At 45.2% G+C, this 26,818-nt stretch overlaps 1 protein-coding gene across 3 annotated transcripts in view; it reads left to right on the top strand.

Moving 5' to 3' along the window:
• Nucleotides 1–26,818, top strand: part of LOC115138469 (formin-like) — a 122,803-nt gene that overhangs the window by 46,394 nt on the left and 49,591 nt on the right. For 2 of the 3 annotated variants that reach the window (XM_029675342.2, XM_029675341.2), the window contains 7 exons: nt 5,302–5,389; nt 14,120–14,181; nt 14,830–14,918; nt 16,035–16,164; nt 16,373–16,519; nt 16,599–16,658; nt 16,760–16,880. In XM_029675342.2, coding sequence (XP_029531202.2) covers nt 5,302–5,389; nt 14,120–14,181; nt 14,830–14,918; nt 16,035–16,164; nt 16,373–16,519; nt 16,599–16,658; nt 16,760–16,880 — 697 coding nt within the window. Of the gene's footprint in view, nt 1–5,301; nt 5,390–14,119; nt 14,182–14,829; nt 14,919–16,034; nt 16,165–16,372; nt 16,520–16,598; nt 16,659–16,759; nt 16,881–26,818 lie in introns of those variants that run through there. The other variant, XM_029675344.2, reaches the window with a different exon arrangement.

Below are 26,818 nucleotides of genomic sequence, written 5' to 3'. Positions count from 1 at the left end.
GAGGGCCTTGTATGCGTTTCTGTGGGTAGAATAAAAGTGGTCTAGATTTTTAGCGCCCCTAGTGGCGCAGGAGACGTGTTGGTAGAAGTGAGGTAGGATGGTTTAACGTCTCCCCCCGTTAAAGTAACCGCCCACCAGAAACGCTGCCTCTGGGTGAGCCGGTTCTTGTTTGTTTATGGCCCCATACAGTTCGCTGAGTGCCAGAGTGGTGTTGGCTTGAGAACTTTCTTGGTAGATAAAGGGTCTGCAGCTTACCATGAGGTATTCTATATCAGGTGAGCAAAAGCTCGAGATTTCCTTCACACTTGATGCAGAAAAACAGTTGTTATTTATGAAGAAAAAATATCCTTTCGACTTCCTCCCTACTCTACTGAACTGCACTGTACTGTACTTTACTCTACTGAATTAAACTTTACTGTCCTGTACCGTACCTTACTGTAGCTCTACTGTGTTCTGATGTACTAATCTGTGCTGTACTGTCTGTCCTGTGATGTTCAAACTTGTGAAACAGATTTGGTTCAAATTTGAACTTGTTTAGGGGCGGGGCTCTTGAAATGCTTGTTTTGACATTTACATTTTGGTCATTCAGCAGACGCTCTTATCCAAAGTGACGTACAGTCAGTGCATTCAACTGAGGTAGATAAACAACAACATATCACAGTCACAGCAACAACAACAAAAATCTGTAACTGTTACTGAAATGTTATTGTAGTTGAAGTGGTCTGTTGGTTTATTCTGTGGGTTGGACTTCTTTGAACATCATCACTGCCCGTTTTAAAGCTTTTGAAAAAGCTTACATACTGTATGTGCATGTGACAGTGGGAGCAATAAAGCATTCTGTTGCAGTCTTCAGTTGGCTCCTCTTTCCTATCTTAGGAGACTTGAGAAAGTATTATTGTGATATATTGCTTACTTCATTGATCATGTAAATATGCAGTTGAAATTTGGCCATAGAATCAATGACTGAAAAACATGTCTTTTCAACATCTGTAAATGACGTATTTTCAACGTCTGGAAAATACATATTTTTTACATCCTGAAAAGACGTATTTTCACCTTTCATTCAGCATGTGAAATGCACCTGATTTCAACATTCGAAAAGTACATATTTTCGACGTCCGGAAAATAAGTATTTTCGCCTTTCAATCAGCACCTAAAATGCACCTGAAATCAATGTCTGGAAAAGACATCCAAAAGATGCTTACTGGGAAAGCAGCTGAGTCAGATATCAACGTGAGCTAGGAGGCTGAATTAGGGGCCAGCCCTGCAGGCAGGGTCAGGGAGACAGGAGACAGTTGGCTGAGCTTGATCAAATATTGGGCCAGTTGATGGGTTCAGAGTGACCAGACTGGATGGAGAGCACTAGAGATGGACACACACACTCACCCACACTGAGGCCTCTAGAGTGGACTGGAGCCATGACAGATTGATCAGAATGTGTATGGATTGGGAAGGGGACAGTCTGGTACAATGGCTGATTTTATCTGCTTGGACGCCACACTTAGGGCCATGGGGGCAGTGGGAGCGCTGACACACATGGCTGCGGAAGTGCAGAGTTGCAGCATTGGACTTGACTACAGCATGGGCCCTGAGAATTGGCCTGAGCTGTGCAGACCCAATGGCACATAACCCATTAGAAAGGGGGATACTTCTCCTTTGTGAAAACTACATGAACTAACATTTGATTTTGTCATTCTTATTTGAGATGGTAGAGACAATATGTGGTATAGATATATATTGTGCTTTGAGCCATGGGTTACAATACTCAGCCCAGAGAGAGCAGCCTGGGTTCAGCTATGATTATTGGGAGACGCTACCAACTGTGGAAAAGGTTGGCTACAGCCCCTTGGCAGTCCAACACTTTTAGAAAGGTCAGCTAAACAAAAGTAACTTGTTTACTTCTTCATCTTTTATCCCTAAAAGTTTATACTACCAACGTTCAAACTCTCTGAATCATCATTTGCTGATAGATTCCCAGAACAACGGGCTCTGACTGGACAAAGGAGGAGGGAGGAAACTGGGATAGAGAGGAAAGTGAAGAGGTCAGTGGAGAGGGGGATGGAGAGGGAGGAGGAGAGGGAGGCTGGAGAGAGGAGGATGGAGGGAAAGAGGAGAGGGGGATGGAGAGAGGAGGATGGCGGGAAAGAGGAGAGGGGAAAGGAGAGGGGGATGGAAAGGAGAAGAGCAGACTGTCATCTAGCTAGCTAACAGACAGAGCCAGACTGGGCCTGCGGAGACACAGGGTCAATGAAGAGCGCTGTTTTGCCTTACTCTGCAATATCTGCCCCAGAGGTAATCTGACAAGCCAATAGTCCTGTCCTGGCCTCACCACCACACCGATATGACACAACACAGAGACAAGTCAGTTAATCTCTGCCCAGTAATTATCTCTATCAATTTATGAAGAGCAGCTACACTGCACACGTTATGGTTTTCAGTGCACTAAGCATGTTGGCTGTAGGGCACAATGGTGTATGTGATGACAGTACAGCTATACATGCCTATCGCACTTGTTACTTTTCTAGAAAGTGTTGCCAGATCAGCTAACGCCTGTGATCCCAGTCAGAGGGAAATTACTGGAATGTATGTGTGCATTATGGAGATCAGTCACTTTACTCACCTCCCTTGTTAAGGACAGCTCCACACACAGGACCATCAGTGTTGGAGAAAAGGGTCTGGTGGAATGAGTACGTACAGGGCTAAACATGTGTATGTGACCAATAAAATTAGATTTGATTATCATGTGTCCAATACAAATGAAAGCTGCTGTTTAATCTGGATGCCTTTCCTTTCGCGCCACTGATTATCATATCAAAGCAGCAGAGATGACATGCAGGGGAATAAGCTCCCTTTCAGCCTCCACACTCCACGGCCGCCCAGGCTACTCTACACCAGACTGGGGGTAATTGTAGGCATGTGGCTCCACTCGGTTCCACACTGAGGCGGGAGGAGAGCAATGGAGAGGAGAGAACACCTGTGGGGGCGTTTAAAGTGGAGAGGAGAGGCTGCGCGTGTCGCTGCATTTTGGGTGTGATGATATGAGCTGCAGGAGCGATGTGGAGTGCTACAGAGATGAGATGAGGAAACCCAGCGAGCCACAGCGTGGGGGCTGTTTAGATTACACCCGACAGGATTTACTGTGCCAGGACCGGCAGGCTGTCCCCCTCACCATACCCCCCCGCGCCCGCCGCCCCACGTGTACACCAGTAATACGGCCTGCGTAAACATTACACAGCAATTCCCACCACCCACACGAATCAAGCTCCTATCCAGTTTGTACACCATGGATTGCTGTAAAACAAACAGTGGCTTTAATTTGTTCAGACCCTACGTCTTTAGAGATGACTTATGGTCGTTCACACTGAGGTTTATTAAAAGCAATTTTTGTGTGTTGAGTGTGACGTGGGAGAGTGGGTGTAAGATTAACACATGGAGAGTGCAGAACGTTGTGTGGAGATGTTGAGCGTTCATTGGAGGTGGTAATTTATGAGCTCTCTTGATCCATTTGTTATTGTAACGTATCTCCAGGGTGGGTGAACTCAGACATGGTTGGTTCGCAGTCACCCGTATAGCTGCCTGCCCCCTCAGCCATGGCTGTATAAACTATCAGCTCTCTGCTGAACCTGGTGCCCTCTCCCCAACACCAGCCACCTGCAACTTCTCAAACCACTGTCTTCCTTTTGTTATTTCAATCTTCATTTCAATGTCAAACCAATGTCTCCAGTCTATTTCAAGTGGGGGTTTTTTGGTCTGCTGGAAGGACTTCACCTTGGCTTGGATTGGTGGGTAGTTCTCCCAGTGTCCACTGGAGGTAGCTGTTATCTTTTGATACATACTTGTCATGGATTGCGAACAGAGAGCTCTTAGCATCAGCAGGTTCCTTCCTTGCGTGTCTGAGAGTAAGCATCCAGGCTTGTTCCTCCAGATCAGTTGTCTTTTCTCATTAAGTTAACTGGTCGGGCTAATTGGTGCTTCTGGAGCCACAGCGAGTGGCCAGGGTTCCTGGAAGGCTTTTAGTGTGGCCCAACCAGTGCAGTTCATTAAAGGTGTTGGAAAAGCCTCTCACTCTGCCTGCGCCCCTCTCATGTCCCTGTACAGGAGATCCCCAGTGTGATATTAGTAATGGACGTGGAAGCAGCATGCACTCTTACCTTCTGTAACGCAATACTCACTTCTAAGGCTTCTGCTCCTTGGTTCCCACTGGATGGCCCAGTAGCTGAGATGCAGTAATAACGGCCAGTGTTACCTAATGAAGAAGGCTGAGACATTAAGTTTTAGAGCTGGGCTTTACCTTGCCAAAACTGTTTCTAGCTTTATGGGTAATTCAGTCATAAGTAATTGTGACCATGTGTAGGCACAAATAAAAATCCTGTGAATTTATAGTTTGTTATAAAGAAAACCTTGCCTGCTCTTCCACACTGAAAATATGTCCTTTTAATGGTTTACTTTTTTACTTTCCTGTGACTTCATATTTTTGACTATATCGTAGGGCTGTCACAGTATTGTGATGTTTGTTTTTATGGTAAAAATGAAAACAAGAAGCAGACCAAACTCTGTGGTCCTTTAAAAACCTGCTTTATGTAAAATAATGTGTTATACAGCTAGGAAATGTGACTCTGGATGACAACATAATGACGTTTGTTTCCAACAGTAGGGCTGTTTTCCTAAAGAAATCAAATCCGCTTTGTGTTTTGCTTCTTTGCCACGATACAAATGAGTATCGTGATACTGATATTGTCCCGGGCCCTACTATATAATTAATGCACTTTTACAGGGGGACTTGTTCTCTGTACTCTGTGCTCTGTACTGTTAGGGATGCCATTTGATAAGGCATGCTGAAACCTGTGGGTTTCTATCCTTACTCAATCCCTGCCTGTTACATGGACCGTAAAGGATTATGACATTGTGTAGATGAGTCTGGCTTTAGGGTCAATCCAGACACTCCAGAGAGATGTTAGTATGTTATATGTTACTCTTCTTTAGAGCACTTCTTCTGTCCTCACCCAGAGTCAATCTATCTTCAAGTGGTCTGGCTCTGGGAGGTGACTAAGTGATACTTTCCTTTGGCCTCTCTGGGAAAAAGACAGTGGATGACTTACAGTGTGTACAGCATATCATATTATAATCAATCTTAATTGCATTTTTTTAAATGAACTGTAGGTCTGGATCTTTTCAACTGTATAAACGGTGCCACTTGAATCAAATGGATATGGTGATCAAATAAAGGATATATAATGCCAATATTATTCTCGCTCTCACTGTGATTAAGTTAAGACGTTTACCGGTATGTCTCTCCTGCAGATTATCAAGCTGCTGGATGGGAAACGTTCCCAAGCAGTGGGCATCCTCATCTCAAGTCTGCACCTGGAAATGAAGGACATTCAGCAAGGTGAGAGCAAACATTTAATGGTCTGTGTTAAAACCAAGCTGTTTGGCAGCTTTTTTTACAGGAGGATTTTGTGCTATTTCTGAAAACCATTCATTTCCTGTCTGTTAAACAAGGCTGTTCTTTTTTCGATTAAACAGTAATAAACATCAGTTGCAATCCTATTTTCACTAGATTAGAAAAGACACTTGATAAATTGCAGATGCAAGTGGTTATTTTTAGTGAAGACATGTTGAAGCCTGGCGCAAATTGTTTCCTGCCTCTTGACAGGTCCTAATGTGTGACTAGTTCCACTTTTATAGATGAATTTGTGTTTCATGTGGAACATGGAAGATTTCCAAGTTTTCCAAACTAGTGCATAATGTTGTGAGTGAACAGCATTGGAATGACATTAGACATTTTTGCTGAGAATTCTGTTTCACCAGCTTCAATCCTTCCTACACTGGTCAAAATCACATCAATATTTTCCCTTTTGAGCTAAAGAGGAGTGGAGTATTTGGTTGTGTATGTGTATTGGACTATATGTGTTTATATATGTGAATGGTGCGGGGAAAATCTGACACAGCGGTTAGGCGTGCATAAATTGGATCCGTTAGCGACAGCCAGGGTAGAGGGCTGCATTTTTGCGGGATGACGGCAGGACCTGCGGTCTGACAGAGATCATTGTACAATCAGCATTTTTCATGTTGCGGTCGGTCAGACAGACAATTTTGGGATTCAAATATTGTTGTTGTCCTTCAGATTATTTGGAAACAGTCATCTTTCTGCTTTATATGCGGAGCGGGAGAAGAAGAGGATGTCATCAATGTAGACGAAGACGAACCGATTCAATATGTCGCGGAGAACATCATTTACCAGAGCTTGGAACACAGCAGGGGGCCTAATGGCATGACCAAATACTCGTAGTGGCCTCTGGCCGTGTTGAAGGCAGTCTTCCACTCATCTACCTCCCATATCCGCACCAGGTGGTAGGCGTTCCGTAGATCCAGCTTGGATAACATGGTGGCCCCCTGGAGCGGCTCTAAGGCAGAGGAGATGAGTGGGAGCTGGTAGCGGTTCTTCACCGTTATGTCATTGATGCACGGGCGCAGGGTAGGGCTGAGGGATATGGCCAAAATCTCATATCCCGATATTGGTAATTTCATATCCCAATAACATACATATCACGATATATCACATTTTCTGTAAATTCAATGAATAAGTAGTTTATATAAAATGACCACATGTAAAGGCCTATTTCTTATTACATTTTGAATTATACTCAACAAATAAAAGGTACTTACTCATATTTGATTATTTCTCCTTTTATTTAGAACCTTTGTGCACATTTTCTATGAAGCATGTAACAAAATATAAAATATTACTGTATAAAATCTTAAAAGGTAAATAGAAAACATTTCAAATATAGTTGAAAACAAAATAAATATAGGCCTGAAATATATATTATTTTGGGGGGGCTTGCCTGTTTTGCATGTTATTTTGGCATTAATACGTGTCACATATCAATTTGCATTTGGTATCTTGGGTCGAGTGTCAGCACCAACTCACGAAACCCTCGTTTCTCGACCATGTAAACTGGGGCCATGTCTTTGCAGATGTAAGTTGTAATGGCAGCTGTTATCTCCTTCCATCTTCGTGATTCTTTGCCATATAGTGTGCCGCGGGCAAAAGCCTCTTGCAACGTCTGAGTCGGGGTTTGTTTTGAGCACTCGACTGTACTTTTTTGGGTCTCATCCGTAGACTCTCTCTGTATTGTTTGACATGATTCTTGCGTAGGTGGTAAAAGAGGTTAGTGGTGTTTGAGCCTGTTGTTGGGACCGGTCTGCGGCATATTTTGCAGAGGACGGTTTTCTGGTCCATGTCAGACTTTTCATACCCAAACCACGTCCATGTGACCGAAGTAGCCCCTCTTTTAGGTACGAGCCCCGTGTCTCTGTGCTCTGTGTCACGTTCACTCTCCTCCATTTACATTTACATTTAAGTCATTTAGCAGACGCTCTTATCCAGAGCGACTTACAAATTGGTGCGTTCACCTTAAGACATCCAGTGGAACAGCCACTTTACAATAGTGCATCTAAATCTTTTAAGGGGGGGGGGGGGGTGAGAAGGATTACTTTATCCTATCCTAGGTATTCCTGAAAGAGGTGGGGTTTCAGGTGTCTCCGGAAGGTGGTGATTGACTCCGCTGTCCTGGCGTCGTGAGGGAGTTTGTTCCACCATTGGGGGGCCAGAGCAGCGAACAGTTTTGACTGGGCTGCGCGGGAACTGTACTTCCTCAGTGGTAGGGAGGCGAGTAGGCCAGAGGTGGATGAACGCAGTGCCCTTGTTTGGGTGTAGGGCCTGATCAGAGCCTGGAGGTACTGAGGTGCCGTTCCCCTCACATCTCCATGTTTGTTTGTGTTGCAAACTTCCTTCCACACGGCCCATGTGCGTCATCCAAAGCATCGTCCAATTGACAAAAAATATTGCCGTAAGAGTGTGATTTGCGACACAACAAAATAAAATGAAATGATAGATGTTTTTCTATAGGGACATGATTTATATCGTCATATCGCCCCGCCCTAGTGCAGGGTCTTGTCCTTCTTCTCTACAAAGAAGAACCCTGTGCAGGCGGGAGAGGATGAAGGATGTATTAATCCTGAAGTTTGGGGGTCCCCGACGTAGGTCTCCATAGCCCTGGTCTCCAGTCCCGACAGCAATTACAGTCCCCAGGGTGGAGTGGTGCTAGGGAGAAGGTCAATCCCGCAGTCATATAGTTGGTTTGGTGGAAGCGAAGTGGCCCGGGCCTTGTTGAACACCTCCCGAAGGTCCTGGTACTCCGCGGGAATGGCGGAGAGGTCCGGGGCACCTTCTGAGCCCCCAGGAAGACGTCCCGGAGCAAGTTGCACTAACTTCACACTTGGCGTGGCAGAATGGACTTCAGCCCGTGACGGCACCAATAGACCAGTTGATGAGGGGATTGTGTTGCTGGAGCCAGGAGAATCCCAAAACCACGGGAATCTGAGGAGACTTGGTGAGTAGAAATATAGTCTCCCTGTGATTCCCAGACACCTGTAGGTTGATGGGAGTGGGATAATGAGTGACCCGGCCTAAAGAGCGCCTGTCCAGTGCTCTAACATCCATTGGAATGGAGAGGGGCTGAGTGGGGATGTTCAGCTCGGAAGCAAGGGTAGCGTCCAAAAAGCTCCAGAGTCAATGAGGACCCGGAGAGATTTAGACTGGTAACCCCACAGCAGATTGGCATGAAAAGGGGTGTGAACAAGCGAAGCAGAAAAGTTCTCCATATGACCCATCAGAGTACTCGCTCCTATCAGTGAGCCTGGTCTTTTAAAGGACAAGAGGACACAAAATGACCAAGAGTCCCGCAATACAGACAACTCTTTGCGTTGATCCTGTATTTCCGTTCCGCTGGCGACAGCCCAGCTCTGCCTAGTTGCATACGCTTGGGAGGCGGTGACTCTCGGCGTCTTCGGCGACTCTCGGGGGAGGTCGGGAAGCCTCGGGTTCTCTCGGCAATGGGGCCATCGGGGACTTTTGGGATGACTCGGAGGAAAGGTGGAATCCCTGGACGTGTGAGCGAAATCAAATTTCCTCTCCCTCTGTCGTTCCCGTAATCGCACATCAGATGGTCAAATCTATGAGGGAATTGAGATCCGTAAATAACTACCGAGCAGCAAGCTCGTCCTTGACCTCCTCCTAGACGCCATGCAGGAACATATCGAACAACGCTTCCTGGTTCCAAGCACTCTCCGCTGCCAACGTGCGGAAATCCGCGGCATGGTCTGCAGGAGTCCTGCCCGAAGCTGGATTAGCATCCAGGCAGCTTCTCTCCCGGAGAACGGGGCATCAAAAAACCTTCTTCACCCCTCCCACGAACCCCTCCAGGCTAACACATCTGGCCAGCTGTTGTTCCCATACAACAGTAGCCCAGGCGAGAGCTCTCCCGGACATCAGCGTGATGAGGTAGGCTATCTTGGAGCTATCCGAGGGGACGGCTGAAGCTCGAAGATGAGGGCAAACTGAGCTAGAAACACTTGACAGGTGCTCGGCTCTCCATAGAAGCGTTCCGGGGAGGTAAGCGGGGCTCCTGAGAACGTGGAGTGACCGATGAGATGGCACAGCTAACAGCTGAGTTACTGAGGGGCTGTGGGGTTACCACCATGGTACCACCTGCAAAATTGCTCCAGCAAAATGTCCAACGCCCGGTCATGGCGTTCAGCCAACATTTGGACCCCCTCCATAAGGCCTTGAAGCAATTCCTCGTGCCTACCGATGGTGGCTCCTTGGGAGGAGATGGTGTTGCGCAGCTGGCCCGGATCTGCTGTGTCAGTCATGGCCAGTTCGTACTATCACGTTTCAGGTAAGTCCCAGATGCAGACAACGTCGAAGTAACAACAGTTTATTAATCCAACAGGGGAAGGCAAAAAGACAGGTCAAGAGCAAGCAGGGGTCAGTAATCCAGATAGGTTGGACAAAGGTACAGGACGGCAGGCAGGGTCAGAGCAAGCAGAATGGTCAACACCGGGAAAACAGGAACAATCGAGAGAAAGGAGCAGAGGGAAAACATTGGTAGGCTTGACGAAACAAAACGAACTGGCAAAAGACAAACAGAGGACACAGGTATAAATACACAGGGGGTAATGGGGAAGATGGGTGACACCTGGAGGGGGGTGGAGACAATCACGAAGACAGGTGAGACAGATCAGGGTGTGACCCGCTCTCATCATTCTTGCTGCTTCAAGTTCAGTAGCCATACATGCGAGATCAGGTGCGCGCGCATATGGTCTCAATTAAATAGACTAGGCTATAGCCTATGAATGGGCAGAGAAGCCCGGGGCAGTTATCTTTCCAAGGAAATGTCATTTCTAAATATGATTATGCTACATTTTGCTAATTTCCCTAGAAATAGATATTGATCACCCATATTTGTCTCCGTCTGAAAATAGTCCCACTCCTAAAATGCAGGCTATAAAACGTTGCTCAAGATAAAGTGCAAATCTCTCCAACTCCGCTGTCTTCAAACAATGTCTAATCTATTGGCTGACATAGCCCAGTAATACAGATAGCCTAATATAATGGACCGCGTAAGAATCTCTGGGTATTTTAACCTATTTCTTAGGTTATTTTAGCGCATTTTGATATTGCCTGTAGGGCTAAAAATTGCTGGGACCATGGCTGGCAAGTGATCTGCGTCACATACCCTTAAAATAACATTGCAGGTCTGCGGTTAGGATCGGAACCAGTTCTTGCGGTAGCGGGTGGTGTTGGCGGGGTATGAAAAGCGGTGGGAAGGAGATGAATAAATCCGTCCTGTGCATAGCTCTAAGCCTGGGTGCATTGGGTTGATACTGCGACTGGGAGTGGAGGGGTTGGCAGTCTTAGTGGCCCGGCGGATCTGTTCATTGTTGCCAGTGACGGTTTCCACCACCTAATGGGAGCGACACCCTGCTAATGATCTGAGTGTGTATAAATCCACCTTTGCAGTCAGCAGACACCACACCGCCACTATAAAACGGCAGCCCAATGCAAGCCAAGCAACACATTGGGTCAAGCTACTGTTTTTGGTTTTCATTTTTTTTGTTCTCTCTCCTCTTTTTGTCGGTGTCGAGGTAAAGAACCCCCAATAAAAGAGCCTGCTCTCTCCCAGCATGAGCCTGCTTCCTACAGCCTTAATGGGAGGTGTAGGTGAAATGGACAATTTGAATCTGACAATTCAGCAGAGTGGCCTAATAAGCACTTCTAAGGGCCCTGGTCCCTGGCCTCACCTGCTTGCCTGCTCTTTGTTGGCAAATTAAAAGGACATGGGACATGTAATGTAATTACATCCACTAGGGAGGGGGGAGACAAGGGAGGGGGGCTCTGGTTACCCAGTGCAGGGAGAGGGGAGAGAGGGGGCCAACGGAGGGCCTGAGACTGGCTGGGGGACCTCCTGGGCCACCACAGTTCAAGGCAGAGGGGAGGTTCCCCCACACCTCACCACACACACCACACACCCTGAGCGATGAGTGAGAAGTGGAGGGAAAGGGAGTGAGGCTGCGACGGGGTTCCTTTGATCTCCCGGTGTGGAGAGATATCCAGGTTCTGGCCCCCTTGGCTCAGAGCACTGTGCTGCACTGCGGCCCTCCTTTGGTGTGTGATTGACGGTTGCATGGCGGGCGTGCTGAGGCCTTGAGTAATCCACTCTAATAAGCGGTAGGAAATGGCCACCACCTCCAGCCTGCTCTGCAGCCTGCTGCTCTCCACTCTAATCCAGCCTCCAGGGCTGCTCTACTGCCCTAGCTGGTCGTGGGGGCTTGTGGAAGCTGTGGACGTCAGTGGAAGAATGCTTGGATTCTGGGACGCAGATCTTTTTCTTCTGATTTGGAGGCCTTGTGTGGAGATTGAAGGTGACATGTCATAATGAATCCAGGGTGTTGCTCTATACAGTACAGGCATGTGCTTCTGGCTTGACTTCACTGGTGGCTCTTTGCTAGTCATGTGACTGAGACATGACGCAGCTACAGTGGTGTGGAGAGGGACTTGTTTCCACTCACACTGGGTCTGTTTTAGGCTGATCTGAGAGCAGGTGTCGCTCTGCAGTCTGCAACTGACAGCACACAGATCCATATCAGCTATGAGACAAGGAGCCATCCCTCCCAGTCTGCTCCCTCCTATGCTCTCTCCTTTCCTCCCTGACCTGCACCCAGCCATAAAGCCGTGACTCGTCTCACTGAGACACTGAGCAGAGCTCTCCGTCTCTTACTTTTTCTCTCACACTCTTTCTCTTTTGCTGATAAGAGACTTGCTTTCTCTTTCTCTCTCTCTCTCTCTCTCTCTCTCTCTCTCTCTCTCTCTCTCTCTCTCTCTCCCCTCCTCTCTCTATGCAGCCCCCCTTTAGAGATCATTACTGGAGACTGTGGTGGTTCTGGCTACAGGTCCTGGGGTTAAACAGTTACAGGCTCTCTCCTGTGACCCGTGGCCTATAGGCTTAGTCCTCTGCATGTCGGCCTGAGAGGAGAGCCCCCGTGTGAGGTGGGCTCTGGGCACTGCTTTGCTGTGCTCTGACACCACAGCTGCCATGTCCTGCCTGACCACACTCCCAGATACCCCACCACTCCCTAATACTCTCATTCACTCACTCCAAAATCAAAATTTGTCAGACATCTCAGACCTCAAAAGTTGTCTAATGTTAAATGACTTATCAAAATAATAGACATGAGTATTATGTATTTAAAGTAGATAGTTAACCCTCCTGCTGTGTTCTGGTCGAATTGGACCGATTTACACATTTTCTCTCTGAAAAATGTAGTTAATTTAATCTGACTGTTATAAGTGTAACGGTCGTCATAGGTGGAAGAAAAGGATGACCAATGCGCAGCGTGGTAAGTGTCCATATTCTTTAATAAAATAATTGAACACTGAAACAAAACGACAAATGAACAGTCCTGTATGGTGCTGAAAAAACACTGAACAGAAAATAATCACCCACACCACACATGTGGGAAAAGGCTACCTAGGTATGATACTCAATCAGAGACAACTAATGACACCTGCCTCTGATTGAGAACCATACCAGGCCAAACACAAAAACACCACATAGAAAAGGAAACATAGACAACCCACCCAACTCACGCCCTGACCATACTAAAACAAAGACATAACAAAAGAACTAAGGTCAGAACGTGACAACAAGGTTCCATGACTTTGTCCACACAGGGCATCTGAACACACAAAATACATTTGGATGATTTTCATAACATTTTGGGTGTTTTATTTAACTTTTGTACACCTGTGGTGTTCCCGGTCAGAAAGGACCGGTCATTAGAAATGAATGGGTGAGACTACAATTAGTGTATAAAATTGAGTTCAGGCACATGCCCATTCATCAGATGGACACACTTCCTCTCCCTGACCCCCACATGCATGTGTGTTTGAACACACACACACCTCACTCCCCTTCTTGGCTTCCATGGCAAACCGCACAGGAATCTTTCCCCAATAGAATCTTTCCCCCACAGGAACCACACCTGTTGGCATTCTCACAAACAATTGCAACATTGTTTCAATAATATGTAGAACTTTTCTTGCAGCTCTGGTATATAATATAAAGCTTTTTTGAGGCCTTGCTCACAATTCAATCTGTGGCAGCACAATGGCCAGACAATATACTGTGTGAGGCTCTTGATCATATCTTTGATCGTGACACTGGTATATTCTGTGTATTCTGTGATAAATAGCACAATATGTTTCAATATATACAATATCTGAGTATTTGTTATAGTGAAAATATATACAATATCTGAGTATTTGTTATAGTGAAAATATATACAATATCTGAGTATTTGTTATAGTGAAAATATATACAATATCTGAGTATTTGTTATAGTGAAAATATATACAATATCTGAGTATTTGTTATAGTGAAAATATATACAATATCTGAGTATTTGTTATAGTGAAAATAATCCATACATTATGCTTTTTTTTAAACTCAAAAACGAGTTGTATGAGCTCAGGTCAATGCGGCCTACTGGCCATAAATAGCAAACAGAAGTTCAAAACTTGTAATGTTCACAAGAACGTAAGTTGATACAAAGATCTAACCCAGCATTAGGTGACAATATATGTATTTGTATGGATTCATAATCAGCTATAATGGGGCTCCAAACCCAGGAAGCAATTGAGACAGCATGCTTGCCCAACATATTTCATCTTTTAAGAGAATGCCTCTAATAAGTGAATGTACTGTTCCAGCTGTTTTGACTGTGGATAACTCTGTGGTGGACTTGGAGACCATCGAGGCTTTATATGAAAATGTGAGTATTCAGAAGTGTGTTGTAAAGTCATCCAACAGCATGAGAGAAATGTGAGATGCCAAACTCCTTTTTAAAGGTCCAATGCAGCTGTTTTTATCACAATATCAAATCATTTATGGTAACAATTAAGTTCCTTACTGTGATTGTTTTCAATTAAAATAGTCAAAAATAATTCTGCGATGACTGTCTGTGAGTGGTCTGTGAGTGGTCTGAGTGGGAAGGGGAAATCTGAAAATTAGATCTTATTGGCAGAGGTTTGAACTCTCTTTCTAATTGGTCTATTAACTAATTTACCACCCAAAATTTCCTGTCGTCTTTTCAAAAAGCCCTTACACTAAAAGGGCATTATCATCATGTTCACCATTTCATACTATTATTCCAACTTCATAGTGTGGAAATATATATAAAACACAGGAAAATCATGTTTTTGACCACACTGGGCCATTAAGTATTTTTCTCTGCATGCTTTTGTTAAACTACACCAGTGCTCCATAACATATGCTAGCCTACAGCTCATTTCTCAGTGATATCCCACTCAACATTTGTCTATTGCTATTCTGTCTTGTTTTGCGTTGACTATGTCTAAATCGTTCATTGTTACAGCTCTATTGTTGTCCTCTAACCTGTCCTGTTTGTGTGTGATCACAGAGGGCCACTAGTGACGAGCTGCAGAAGATCAAAAAACACTATGAAACATCCAAGGAGGATGAGGTGAAGCTACTGGACAAGCCTGAACAGTATGAGTACTTCTCCAGCACCCAAGGGTTCAGGGAGATGGGTAGTAGAACACTGGACCCTGACTTCTACTGCAGTCAGAGAACTACAACCTCATACACACAGAAAACCATCCCCTCCTGTGAATTCAACACGTCAACACAATTTCAGAGGCTACTTTGATTTTGGCTGAGAGTTTTTTTTTTTAAATGCATCATGTGGTTTCTAATGTGTACAGCCAGAGACAAACAGTTTAATTATGAAACACTTTGGTCTCTGGCAGCCTGAGGCTCACTCGTCATATCGAGGGGTTCTTTAGAGCCAAACCATTATAGGGAGATATTTAACATAAACATAACTTAGAAAAGGTGGCATCAATTTTGTGTTTATTTCTCTTTTAATAAGTAAATAAACCAAGCTCCTTATTGTTACTCAGACTGTAAATATTTGTTCCTGGTCTGTTTGCAACCTCCATGATCTGAAAGCTCCATAGCTGTCTGACTGACTCGAAACACGTGCATGTTTGCGTGTGTGTTGCATGTTTGTGTGTCTTACACAGTGTGTGTGTGTGTGTGTGTGTGTGTGTGTGTGTGTGTGTGTGTGTGTGTGTGTGTGTGTGTGTGTGTGTGTGTGTGTGTGTGTGTGTGTGTGTGTCTGTGTGTGTGTGTTCACACGTGTGTCTCTAAGTGGACGAGAGAGTTAGACGGCTGCTGGCTCTCAGGGAGGCGTCTCTCCCATGGGGGTTAAACGTAGCTGGCCTGTTAATGACTTGTCACTGTGGGGTTGAGGGCCATGTTTGAACAGAGCTGTCACTAGACTGTGAGTCATACCCACTCAGTGTCTGCCTCCATCAGCAGCCTGATCCCACAGGATATTACTGCTCTCCTCAGATATGTCCCTGTTTACATGAGTCGGCCTGATGCTCCCTTTGATCAATCAGCGCTCTGGCCCTCCTTCAGTTGACCCTGGACCTATCAAACTATCAGAGCAGGACGACTCATGACTATCAGCTGCTAGTTAAAAGCTATACTGACTCAGCCGTGTGTGTATGGAAGTAGCGCATTAAAGGATTAAAAATAGTTCTTCCTGTTGGACATTTAGTTTAATTTTGTCATAACACATTATTTCCTCTTGTGCAGGTTCTTGTATGAACTCTCCCAGATTCCAGACTTCTCTGGCCGGTCCCACTGCATCATATTCCAGTCTATCTTCCTCGACTCCATGTCCTCCATCCACCGCAAAGTAGAAATAGTCTCCACCGTGAGCAAAGTAAGACTGGACATGACTTCAATCTTGGTTTGTTATTGTATGAGCTTATAACATGCTGACTGTGTGTGTGTGTGTGTGTGTGTGTGTGTGTGTGTGTGTGTGTGTGTGTGTGTGTGTGCGTGCGTGCGTGTGTGCGTGCGTGCGTGTGTGCGTGTGCGTGCGTGTGTGCGTGCGCGTGCGTGCGCGTGTTTGTGTGTGTGTGTGTCAGGATCTGCTGGACTGTAGCAGTGTGAAGGATGTGATAGGGCTGGTCCTAGCATTTGGGAACTACATGAACGGAGGCAACAGGACGCGAGGTCAAGCTGATGGCTTTGGCCTGGAGATCCTGCCCAAACTGAAGGACGTCAAGAGCAGGGTACACTCATCACACATGAACACGTATTATACTGGTTTTATCTACAGTATACTTCCTGTCTGACCTTTGTATCTTTTAGGACAATCGTATCAGTCTGGTGGATTATGTGGTTGCATACTATCTGCGCAATTTCGACGAGGTACAATATTTATGAACACATTATCTACAATGGACTAAAAGCTAACGACTTCTGGATTTTCCTCATGTTTTGTCATTTATGGGTTGTTTGTTGGTTTACAGCACGCAGGAACAGACAAGAGTGCATTCCCACTTCCTGAACCACAGGATTTCTTCCTGGCCGCTCAGGTCAAGTTTGAAGACCTCACAAAGGACATGAGGAAGCTGAAGAGAGACCTGACTGGTAAGATGTGTTATTTCACTCTTTTATAATCAACTCACAGAACACCACCAGGCATGCAGATAGGCATCCTGACCTATATGTAGTAGGATCCGTATTGTAGATTCTGTCTTCTCCCGTGTTTCAGGATCTCAGATGCTCTGAAGCACCTTTTCCTTAACAGGCATGACATCATCACTCCTAAATGTCCCCCAGCCCTGATCATGCTCTCTGCTCTTATGTGAGAACTGTCTTCATATTGGTCAAAGCAAGACTATCTCTCTGAAATGTTTACAGATGATACGAAAGCTGGGTGGAAATGCAGTAAATGTGCAACACTCTCATGAGAAACGTGTTCATGTGGCTGGTATCAGGGGCTCGGTGCTCGCCAGCATGGTCCGCCCAGTTCGCCAGGCAGCTAGTCAGTAAACGAGCAACACTCTCATGAGAAACGTGTTCATGTGGCTGGTATCAGGGGCTCGGTGCTCGCCAGCATGGTCCGCCCAGTTCGCCAGGCAGCTAGTCAGTAAACGAGCAACACTCTCATGAGAAACGTGTTCATGTGGCTGGTATCAGGGGCTCGGTGCTCGCCGGCATGGTACGCCCAGTTCGCCAGGCAGCTAGTCAGTAAACGAGCAACACTCTCATGAGAAACGTGTTCATGTGGCTGGTATCAGGGGCTCGGTGATCGCCGGCATGGTCCGCCCAGTTCGCCAGGCAGCTAGTCAGTAAACGAGCAACACTCTCATGAGAAACGTGTTCATGTGGCTGGTATCAGGGGCTCGGTGCTCGCCGGCATGGTCCGCCCAGTTCGCCAGGCAGCTAGTCAGTAAACGAGCAACACTCTCATGATTAACGTGTTCATGTGGCTGGTATCAGGGGCTCGGTGATCGCCGGCATGGTCCGCCCAGTTCGCCAGGCAGCTAGTCAGTAAACGAGCAACACTCTCATGAGAAACGTGTTCATGTGGCTGGTATCAGGGGCTCGGTGCTCGCCAGCATGGTCCGCCCAGTTCGCCAGGCAGCTAGTCAGCAAACGAGCAACACTCATGAGAAACGTGTTCATGTGGCTGGTATCAGAGGCTCAGTGCTCGCCGGCATGGTCCGCCCAGTTCGCCAGGCAGCTAGTCAGCAAACGAGCAACACTCTCATGAGAAACGTGTTCATGTGGCTGGTATCAGAGGCTCAGTGCTCGCCAGCATGGTCCGCCCAGTTCGCCAGGCAGCTAGTCAGTTAGCCAGGGACTCAGCCAGCCAGCCAGTCAGTCAGTGGTCCGCTGGGCCATTCAGGGGTTAAAGGCATGGCACCCCCAGCGCCCTGGTGTCTGTGATTATTTAAATCAACCAATAATATGGCATATGAAAGCAATTAGATATGCTCTCCACTCTCCCCTCCTTGTGCAGATTGCTGTTAAACCCTGATCCTCTCTGACCTGGGGGAAAAATACTAAGTCTACAAAAGAGCCCCAGACCCACCTCAAGCTGTCACTCATTTATTAGGAAAAATGGAAGACCTAAACACAATAAATGTAACATAAGGGCCCTCTTATTTGATCTCTACTGCAGGAAAAAAATGTTACAGTCTCACCCGGGAGTCCTCGGGGTATTGGCAGGGAGCAGTGAGCGTGAATTCTCAGTGTTTGGTGAGGTCCACCTATGACTCCCATTTTTATCCTCCCCATCAGCCGCCAGGAATAAATATTTATGCTGCACTATTATAAACCACCCTAAAGAAACCAAATGGTCTTAATTATATCAGATGACTTCCATTCACATCTTAATTGTGTCTAACACATTCGAGAGTCGAGAGTGTACTGCTGAAAGGAGAGGAGATTAGCGGGGCTAGGGAGCCTCATGATGACTCCTGTTTTGCCCTCCTATTTGATGCCTTGGTAAGGTTCAGGGATGTTCAAGCTATATATTTCTCTCTCCATATCGCTCTTCCCCAGAGTGAGGCTCTCCTAAGTAGCCAAGCAGATGTATGTCTGTGCGTGTCTGGTCCGAGACGATGCAAGGGAGCAGGTCAGACTCTGTGGCCTGGCGGCTGCCCTCTCCTCCACTCCACCGTGCAGAAACATGATCCTCATTTGATCTGCCTTCCTGTTTGGGCAGGAGGTGATGACCTCTCTCTGGGTCTCTTTCTGGGGATGGGGGGGTGCTAGGATCCATCCATCCCTTCTCTCCTTCACAAGGAGCAATGCTACTGTAGACTAATACCTGCATGTTGCACTGTGTCTTCTCTAGTGTCTCCTGAGGCGTTCAGTTCAGTGTGTCCACAGAGGTGCCTGTCCCTTTATATGTGTCCACAGAGGTGCCTGTCCATTCCTATCAGTCCAGAGAGGTACCTGTCCCTTTCTTTGTGTCCACAGAGTTTCCTGCCCCTTTCTATGTGTCCACAGAGGTTCATGTCCCTTTATATATGTCCACAAAGGTGCCTGTCCATTTCTATGTGTCCACAGAGGTGCCTGTCCCTTTGGGGGCTACAGTACATGTAGATGTTCCTGGAGAGTATCCTTAGTTCACCCAGTCCCAGGGATTTAGGTGGGGACAGAGTGGGACCTTTCCTCCCATCAGGGCTAGCGGAGGCCGCGGCCACGTAAAGCTCTCTTTAACTGCTGGGTAATTGGGGTGGACAGTGAGGCAGGGACGCTACTGAATGAAATAGTATCAAATAAAATAGAACAGTCAGAGCTCATTTGCTGCCCAGGGGAGTTTAGTGTTTCACAGAAGGCCTGTGAGGGGTTAGGCATTCATCACCATGGCAAATCAGACAGTGTCTTTACTTTAAATGCCCCTTAATGTCAGGTCGAGGCAAGGCCTTTACCCTGAAGCCTGTTTTACGACAGAGGCTCCGGTTGGAATTCCATGTGTGGAGTCGTTGGGGTAGAGTACCGCCACCTCTCCTTCCCACATAACAGTTAAATATAGGCTCCTCAGCTTGCTGAAAGAAAGGCGCAAGATGCAAGGAACATGCAGAGGGTAGAGAATACATATTCTGTAAAAAAAAAAAAAAAAGTGGGTAGGTAATCTGTAAAATTACTATATTTAGAATTTAAGTCTATCAAATAACATTGCCTGCATCATTTCTAATCCCCCTCCCCCCTGGTTGGAGCACTTGGTGGAAAATATTACAATTCTATATACAGTACCAGTCAAAACTTTGGACACACCTACTCATTCCAGGGTTTTTCTTTATTTTTACTATTTTATACATTGTAGAATAATAGTGAAGACATTAAAACTATGAAATAACATGTAGTAACCAAAAAATGTTAAACAAATCAAAATATATTTTATATTTGAGATTCTTCAAAGTAGCCACCCTTTGCCTTGATGACCGCTTTGCACACTCTTTGCATTCTCTTAACCAGCTTCATGATGAATGCTTTTCCAAGGAGTTCCCACATATGCTGAGCACTTGTTGGCTGCATTTCCTTCAGTCTGCAGTCCAACTCTTCCCAAACCATCTCAATTGGTTTGAGGTTGGGTGATTGTGGAGGCCAGGTCATCTAATGCAGCACTCCATAACTCTTCTTCTTGGTCAGATAGCCCTTACACGGCCTGGAGGTGTGTTGGGTCATTGTCCTTTTGAAAAACATATGATAGTCTACCTAGGACATTGCAGTATTTTGTTTTTTATGTGTTATCTCTTACGTTATTAGCCCAGGAAATGTTTTGTGTTGTCACGTCCTGACCATAGAGAGCTATTGTTTCTCTATGGTGAAGTGGGTCGGTCAGGGCATGACTGGGGGTGATCTAGTTTATTTAGTTCTATGTGGTGTCCTAGTTCATTTTCGATGTTAGTGATTTGTATGATTCCCAATCAGAAGCAGCTGCTAATCATTGTCTCTAATTGGGGATCATATTTAGGTAGCTGTTTTTCCCACCTGTGTTTATGGGATATTGTTTTGAGTTAGTGCACATAGCATCTCTGTAGTCACGGTTCGTTGTTAGTTTATTGTTTATTTATTTTTGTATTTGCTTAGTTTCACTTTCTAATAAATAATGTGGAACTCCGTTTCTACAAACGATCGTGACATATGTTATTGTAACGGTTTTCTTCTGGGGAAAGAGAGGCGGATCAAAATGCGGCGTGGTTAGTTTTGTACATCTTTAATAAAGATGAAAGTACAACAATCTACAAAACAAGAAACATGAAAAAACCAAAACAGTCCTATCTGGTGCCACAAACACAAAGACAGGAACAATCACCCACAAAACCCAACACAAAACAGGCTACCTAAATATGGTTCCCAATCAGAGACAATGACTAACACCTGCCTCTGATTGAGAACCATATCAGGCCAAACATAGAAATAGACAAACCAGACACACAACATAGAATGCCCACCCAGCTCACGTCCTGACCAACACTAAAACAAGGAAAACACACACGAATGATGGTCAGAACGTGACAGTTATTACATACAGTCTGGAATAACTTTTGGACATAGCTTCCGAGTATATTACTCGCTAATGTTCAGTCTCTGGATAATAAAGTTGACAAGCTCAGGGCAAGGATTTCCTTCCAGTGAGACATCAGGGATTGTAACATACTCTGTTTCACAGAAACATGGCTCTTTCGAGATATACTGTATGAGTCCGTTCAACCCGTTGGTTTCTCAGTTTATCGCGCAGACAGGAATAAATATCTCTCTGGGAAGAAGAAGGGTGGGGTGTATGTTTCATGATTAATTACTCATGATGTTGTGATAACATACAGGAACTCAAGTCCTTTTGTTCAACCGACCTGCAATACCTCACATACCTTCGGTCATAGTCACAGCCATGTATATTCCCCCTCAAGCCGATACCACGACGGCCCTCGAAGAACTTCACTGGACTTTATGCAAACTGGAAACCACATATCTTGATGCCGCATTTATTGTAGGCCGGGATTTTAACAAAGAAAATTTGAGGAAAACATTACCAATGTTTTATCAACATATTGACTGTAGTACTCACGCTGCTAAAACACTCAACCACTGCTACTCCAACTTCCAGGATGCCTACAAGGCCCTCCCCCACCCTCTCTTCGGCAAATCTGATCACGACTAGATTTTGCTCCTCCCTTCATATAGGCAGAAACTCAAACAGGAAGTACCCGTGCTAAGGACTATTCAATGCTGGTCTGACCAATCGGAATCCACACTTCAAGATTGTTTTGGTCACGCGGACTGGGATATGTTCCGGGTAGCCTCCGAGAACAACAAAGACGAATATACTGAGACAGTGACTGAGTTAATCAGGAAGTGTATAGGGGATGTTGTACCCATTGTGACTATTAAAACCTACCCTATTCAGAAACCGTGGGTAGAGGGCAGCATTCATGCAAAACTGAAAGTGCGAACCATCGCATTTAACCATGGCAAGGTGACTGGGAATATGGCTGAATACAAACAGTGTAGTTATTCCCTCCGTAAAGCAATCAAACAGGCAAAACGGCAGTTTAGAGACAAAGTGGAGTTGCAATTCAACGGCTCAGACACGAGACAATCACGGACTATAAAGGGAAAAGCAGCCACGTGGTGGACACTGACATCATGTTTCATGCTAAACACCTTCTTTGCCCATTTTGAGGATAACACAGTGCCACCGACACGGCCAGCTACCAAGGACTGTGGGCTCTCCTTCTCCGTGGCTGACGTGAGTAAGACATTTAAGTGTGTTAACCCTCGCAAGGCTGCCAGCCCAGACGGCATCCCTAGCCTCGTCCTCAGAGCATGCGCAGAACAGCTGGCTGGAGTGTTTATGGACATATTCTCCCTATCCTAGTCGGTTGTCCCCACATGCTTCAAGATGTCCACCATTGTTCCTGTACCCGAGAAAGCAAAGGTAACTGAACTAAATGACTATCGCCCATAGCACTCACTTCTGTCATCATGAAGTGCTTTGAGAGACAAGTAAAGGATAATTTCCCCTCTACCTTACCTGTCCCCCTAGACCCACTTCAATTTGCTTACCGCCCCAACAGACCCACAGATGATGCAATCGTCATCACACTGCACACTGCCCTATCCCATCTGGACAAGAGGAAAACTTATGTAAGAATGCTGTTCATTGACTATAGCTCAGCATTCAACACCATTGTACCCTTCAAGCTCATCATTAAGCTTGAGTCCCTAGGTCTGAACCCCGTCCTATGCAACTGGGTCCTGGACTTCCTGACGGGCTGCCCCCAGGTGGTGAAGGTAGGAACAACACCTCCACTTCGTTGATCCTCAACACTGGGGCCCCACAAGGATGCGTTCTGTACTCCCTGTTCACCCATGACTGTGTGGCCATGCACGCCTCCAACTCATTCATCAAGTTTGCAGACGACAGAACAGTAGTAGGCCTGATTTCCAACAATGACGAGACAGCCTAAAGGGAGGAGGTGAGGGCCCTGGGTGCCAGGAAAATAACCTCTCACCCAACATCAACAAAACAAAGGAGCTGATCGTGGACTTCAGGAAACAGCAGAGGGAGCACCCCCTATCCACGTCAACAGGACCGCACTGGAGAAGGTAGAAAGCTTCAAGTTCCTCGCCGTACACATCACTGACAAACTGAAATTACTGGGCACCTGAAACCCTCACAAACTTTTACAGATGCACAATAGAGAGCTTTCTGTCGGACTGTATCACCGCCTGGTACGGAAATTGCACCGCCCACAACCGCACTGTTGGAACTAGAAACACAAGCAATTTGCTACACCCGCAATAACATTTTCTAAACACGTGTATGTGACAAATACATTTGATTTGATTTGATAAGCTCATGTTTCTTGGCCCAAGCAAGTCTCTTCTTCTTATTGGTGTCTTTTTAGTAGTGATTTCTTTGCAGCAATTTGACTATAAAGGCCTGATTCAAGCACTCTTCTCTGAACAGTTGATGTTGAGATGTCTGTCACTTTAATTTATTTGGGCTGCAATCTGAGGTGCAGTTAACTCTAATGAACTTATCTTCTGTAGCAGAGGTAACTGGGTCCCCATGAGAAACAGTTTCATTTTAGCGCTTGATGTTTTTGCGACTGCACTCGAAGAAACTGTCAAAGTTCTTGAAATTTTCCGGATTGACTGACCTTCATGTCTTAAAATAATGATGGACTCATTTCTCTTTGCTTATTTGAGCTGTTCTTGCCATAATGTGGACTTGGTATTTTACCAAATAGGGCTATATTCTGTATACAACCCCTACCTTGTCACAACAAAACTAACTGTCTCAAATGCATTAAGAAGGAAAGAAATTCCAGGCCTCCCGAGCTGTGCCACTAGAGAGTCTGTGTTCGAGTCCAGTGTCGTGTCTTTGGCATCATTAAACTGAAGACTGTTATTTTATCAAATCAATTCTCTGTAATTATTATTATGTGATTAACTAATCAGGTAAATATTAATTAACTAGGAACTCGGGGCACGAAGGAAAATATTCAGATTACAAAGTCATAATTTTCCTAATATAACGTTCACATATTTTAATATCTGATCAATTAGTCTTCTAATTAATGAGTTATTCTTTACCTCACATTAGTCTCATTCCAAATGTTGTAAATGGTGGTCATCTGCACAAACCCAGTCTTCACTATGAGTCATCCATACATCAATTGTCTCAATCATTTATTTATTACCTAACTAAATAATCACAGAAATGCACATACAAACAAACAAACAAACAAAGTAGATATGGTTACAAGGAAATGATAGGGGATGTGCCCTAGTGGGCTAAACCAGTATTAAGGCTTGGTGGACAAAAGGGAAGTGGGTGTAGACTTCGAAAGGTGGGAATTACGCAAATGAATCACTACACACTTGATAATCATATTAATTGAAATGCTAATCCTTTGCACACTAAACATTTGTTTAACACTTTTTTGATTACTACATGATTCCATATGTGTTATTCATAGTTTTGATGTCTTCACAATTTTTTTTACAATGTAGAAAATAGAAAAATAAAGAAAAACCCTCAAATGAGGTGTGTCCAAACTTTTGACTGGTACTGTATATATATTTTGTTACGTTACAGCCTTATTCTAAAATGTATTAAATACATTTTATTCCTCAGCAGTCTACACACAATGCCCAATAATGACAAAGTGAAAACAGGTTTGTAGATATTTTTGCAAATGTTTTAAAAATATAAAGGTGCTCAGGTGCATCCTGTTTCTGTTGATCATCACAACGTCATTGGAGTCTACCTGTGGTAAATTCAATTGATTGGACACGATTTGGAAAGGAACACACCAGTCTATATAAGTTCCCACAGTTGACAGTGCATTTCACAGCAAAACCAAGCCATGAGGTCGAAGGAATTGTCAGTAGAGCTCCGAGACAGGATTGTGTTGAAGCACAGTTCTGGGGAAGGGTACCAAAACATTTCGGCATCATTAAATGTCCCCAAGAACACAGTGGCTTCCACCATTCTTAAATGGAAGAAGTTTAGAACCACCAAGACTATTCCTAGAGTTGGCCGCCCTGCCAAACTGAGCAATCGGGGGAGAAGGGCCTTGGTCAGGGAGGTGACCAAGTACATGATGGTCACTCTGACAGAGCTCTAGAGTTCCTCTGTGGAGATGGGAGAACCTTCCAGAAGGATAACCATCTCTGCAGCACTCCAGCAATTAGGCCTTTATGGTAGAGTGGCCAGACTGAAGCCACTCCTCAGTAAAAAGGCACTTGACAGCCCGATTGGAATTTGCCAAAAGTCACCTAAAGACTCTCAGACCGTGAGAAACAAGATTATCTGGTCTGATGAATCCAAGATTGAACTCTTTGGCCTGAATGCCAAGTGTCACGTCTGGAGGAAACCTGGCACCACCCCTATGGTGAAGCATGGTGGTGGCAGCATCATGCTGTGGGGATGAGGTAAAGTTGAACGGAGCAAAGTACAGAGAGATCCTTGATGACAACCTGCTCCAGAGCGCTCAGGACCTCACACTGCCGTGAAGGTTCACCTTCCAACAAGACAACACAGGAGTGGCTTCGGAACAAGTCTCTGAATGTCTTTGAGTGGCCTAGCCAGAGCCTGGACTTGAAGCCGATCGAACATCTCTGGAGAGACCTGAAAACCTGACAGAGCTTGAGAGGATATGCAGAGAGGAATGGGAGAAACTTCCCAAATACAGGTGTGCCAAACTTGTAGCGTCATACCCAAGAAGACTCAAGGCTGCCAAATGTGATTCAACAAAGTACTGAGTAAAGGGTCTGAATAGTCATGTTAATGTGATATTTCCGATTTATATTTGTCGTACATTTGCAAACATTTAAAAAAAACAGTTTTTGCTTTGTTATTTGGGGTATTGTGTGTAGATTTATGAGGATTTAAAAAATATATATTTTAGAATGAGGCTGTAATGTAACAAGTCAAGGCGTCTGAATACTTTACGAATGCACTGTATATATACATTTTGTATGATTTCCTCAAACTATGACCTCCCAAGCATTCCCTTACAGCAGAACAGAGCTCAGTGGTGCACTCTAGCTGACTCCCTGAACCTTGGAGAAACGTGTCTTACAACAAATATTAGTTTCCAGGACTATGTGTACACAGTATGTCAGCATTGTGTTCTCAGACAGGCTCTGTAGGAGGTGGGCCAGGGTTGGATTCTGGATTTGTCCAGGCTGATAGAGATAGATTTATCTTAGGGGGAGGAGCGGTGTCTTACTGTACCTTTACAATAAGCCTCCTGGCTGGCCCCATGTAGCCTGGGTTATAGCAGGGCTCTTGCCTGGATGGGAGGGAGGTGGAAGCTGGGAGCCTGACAGTGCACTGGGATTGTATATAATTGTGGATTAGAGAGAGAATTGTGCTTTAGAGCTGATGGAAAATGATCCAGTGCCTGACGTAGATAACACTGATCTGTCAGGCCAGATCACGGACAAGACTAACCTCTCTCTTCCTACGAGAAAATAGTTTCCAAAACATTCATGCTTGATGGGCAAAAACACTATGTCGTGAATGTATATCTGTAGGAGTTTTTTTAAAT

This window comes from Oncorhynchus nerka, linkage group LG12, assembly GCF_034236695.1.
Source record: "Oncorhynchus nerka isolate Pitt River linkage group LG12, Oner_Uvic_2.0, whole genome shotgun sequence".
Taxonomy (NCBI): domain Eukaryota; kingdom Metazoa; phylum Chordata; class Actinopteri; order Salmoniformes; family Salmonidae; genus Oncorhynchus; species Oncorhynchus nerka.
Note: the sequence above shows the minus strand (reverse complement) of the source record. Positions and strands in the feature narration are given on the sequence as shown.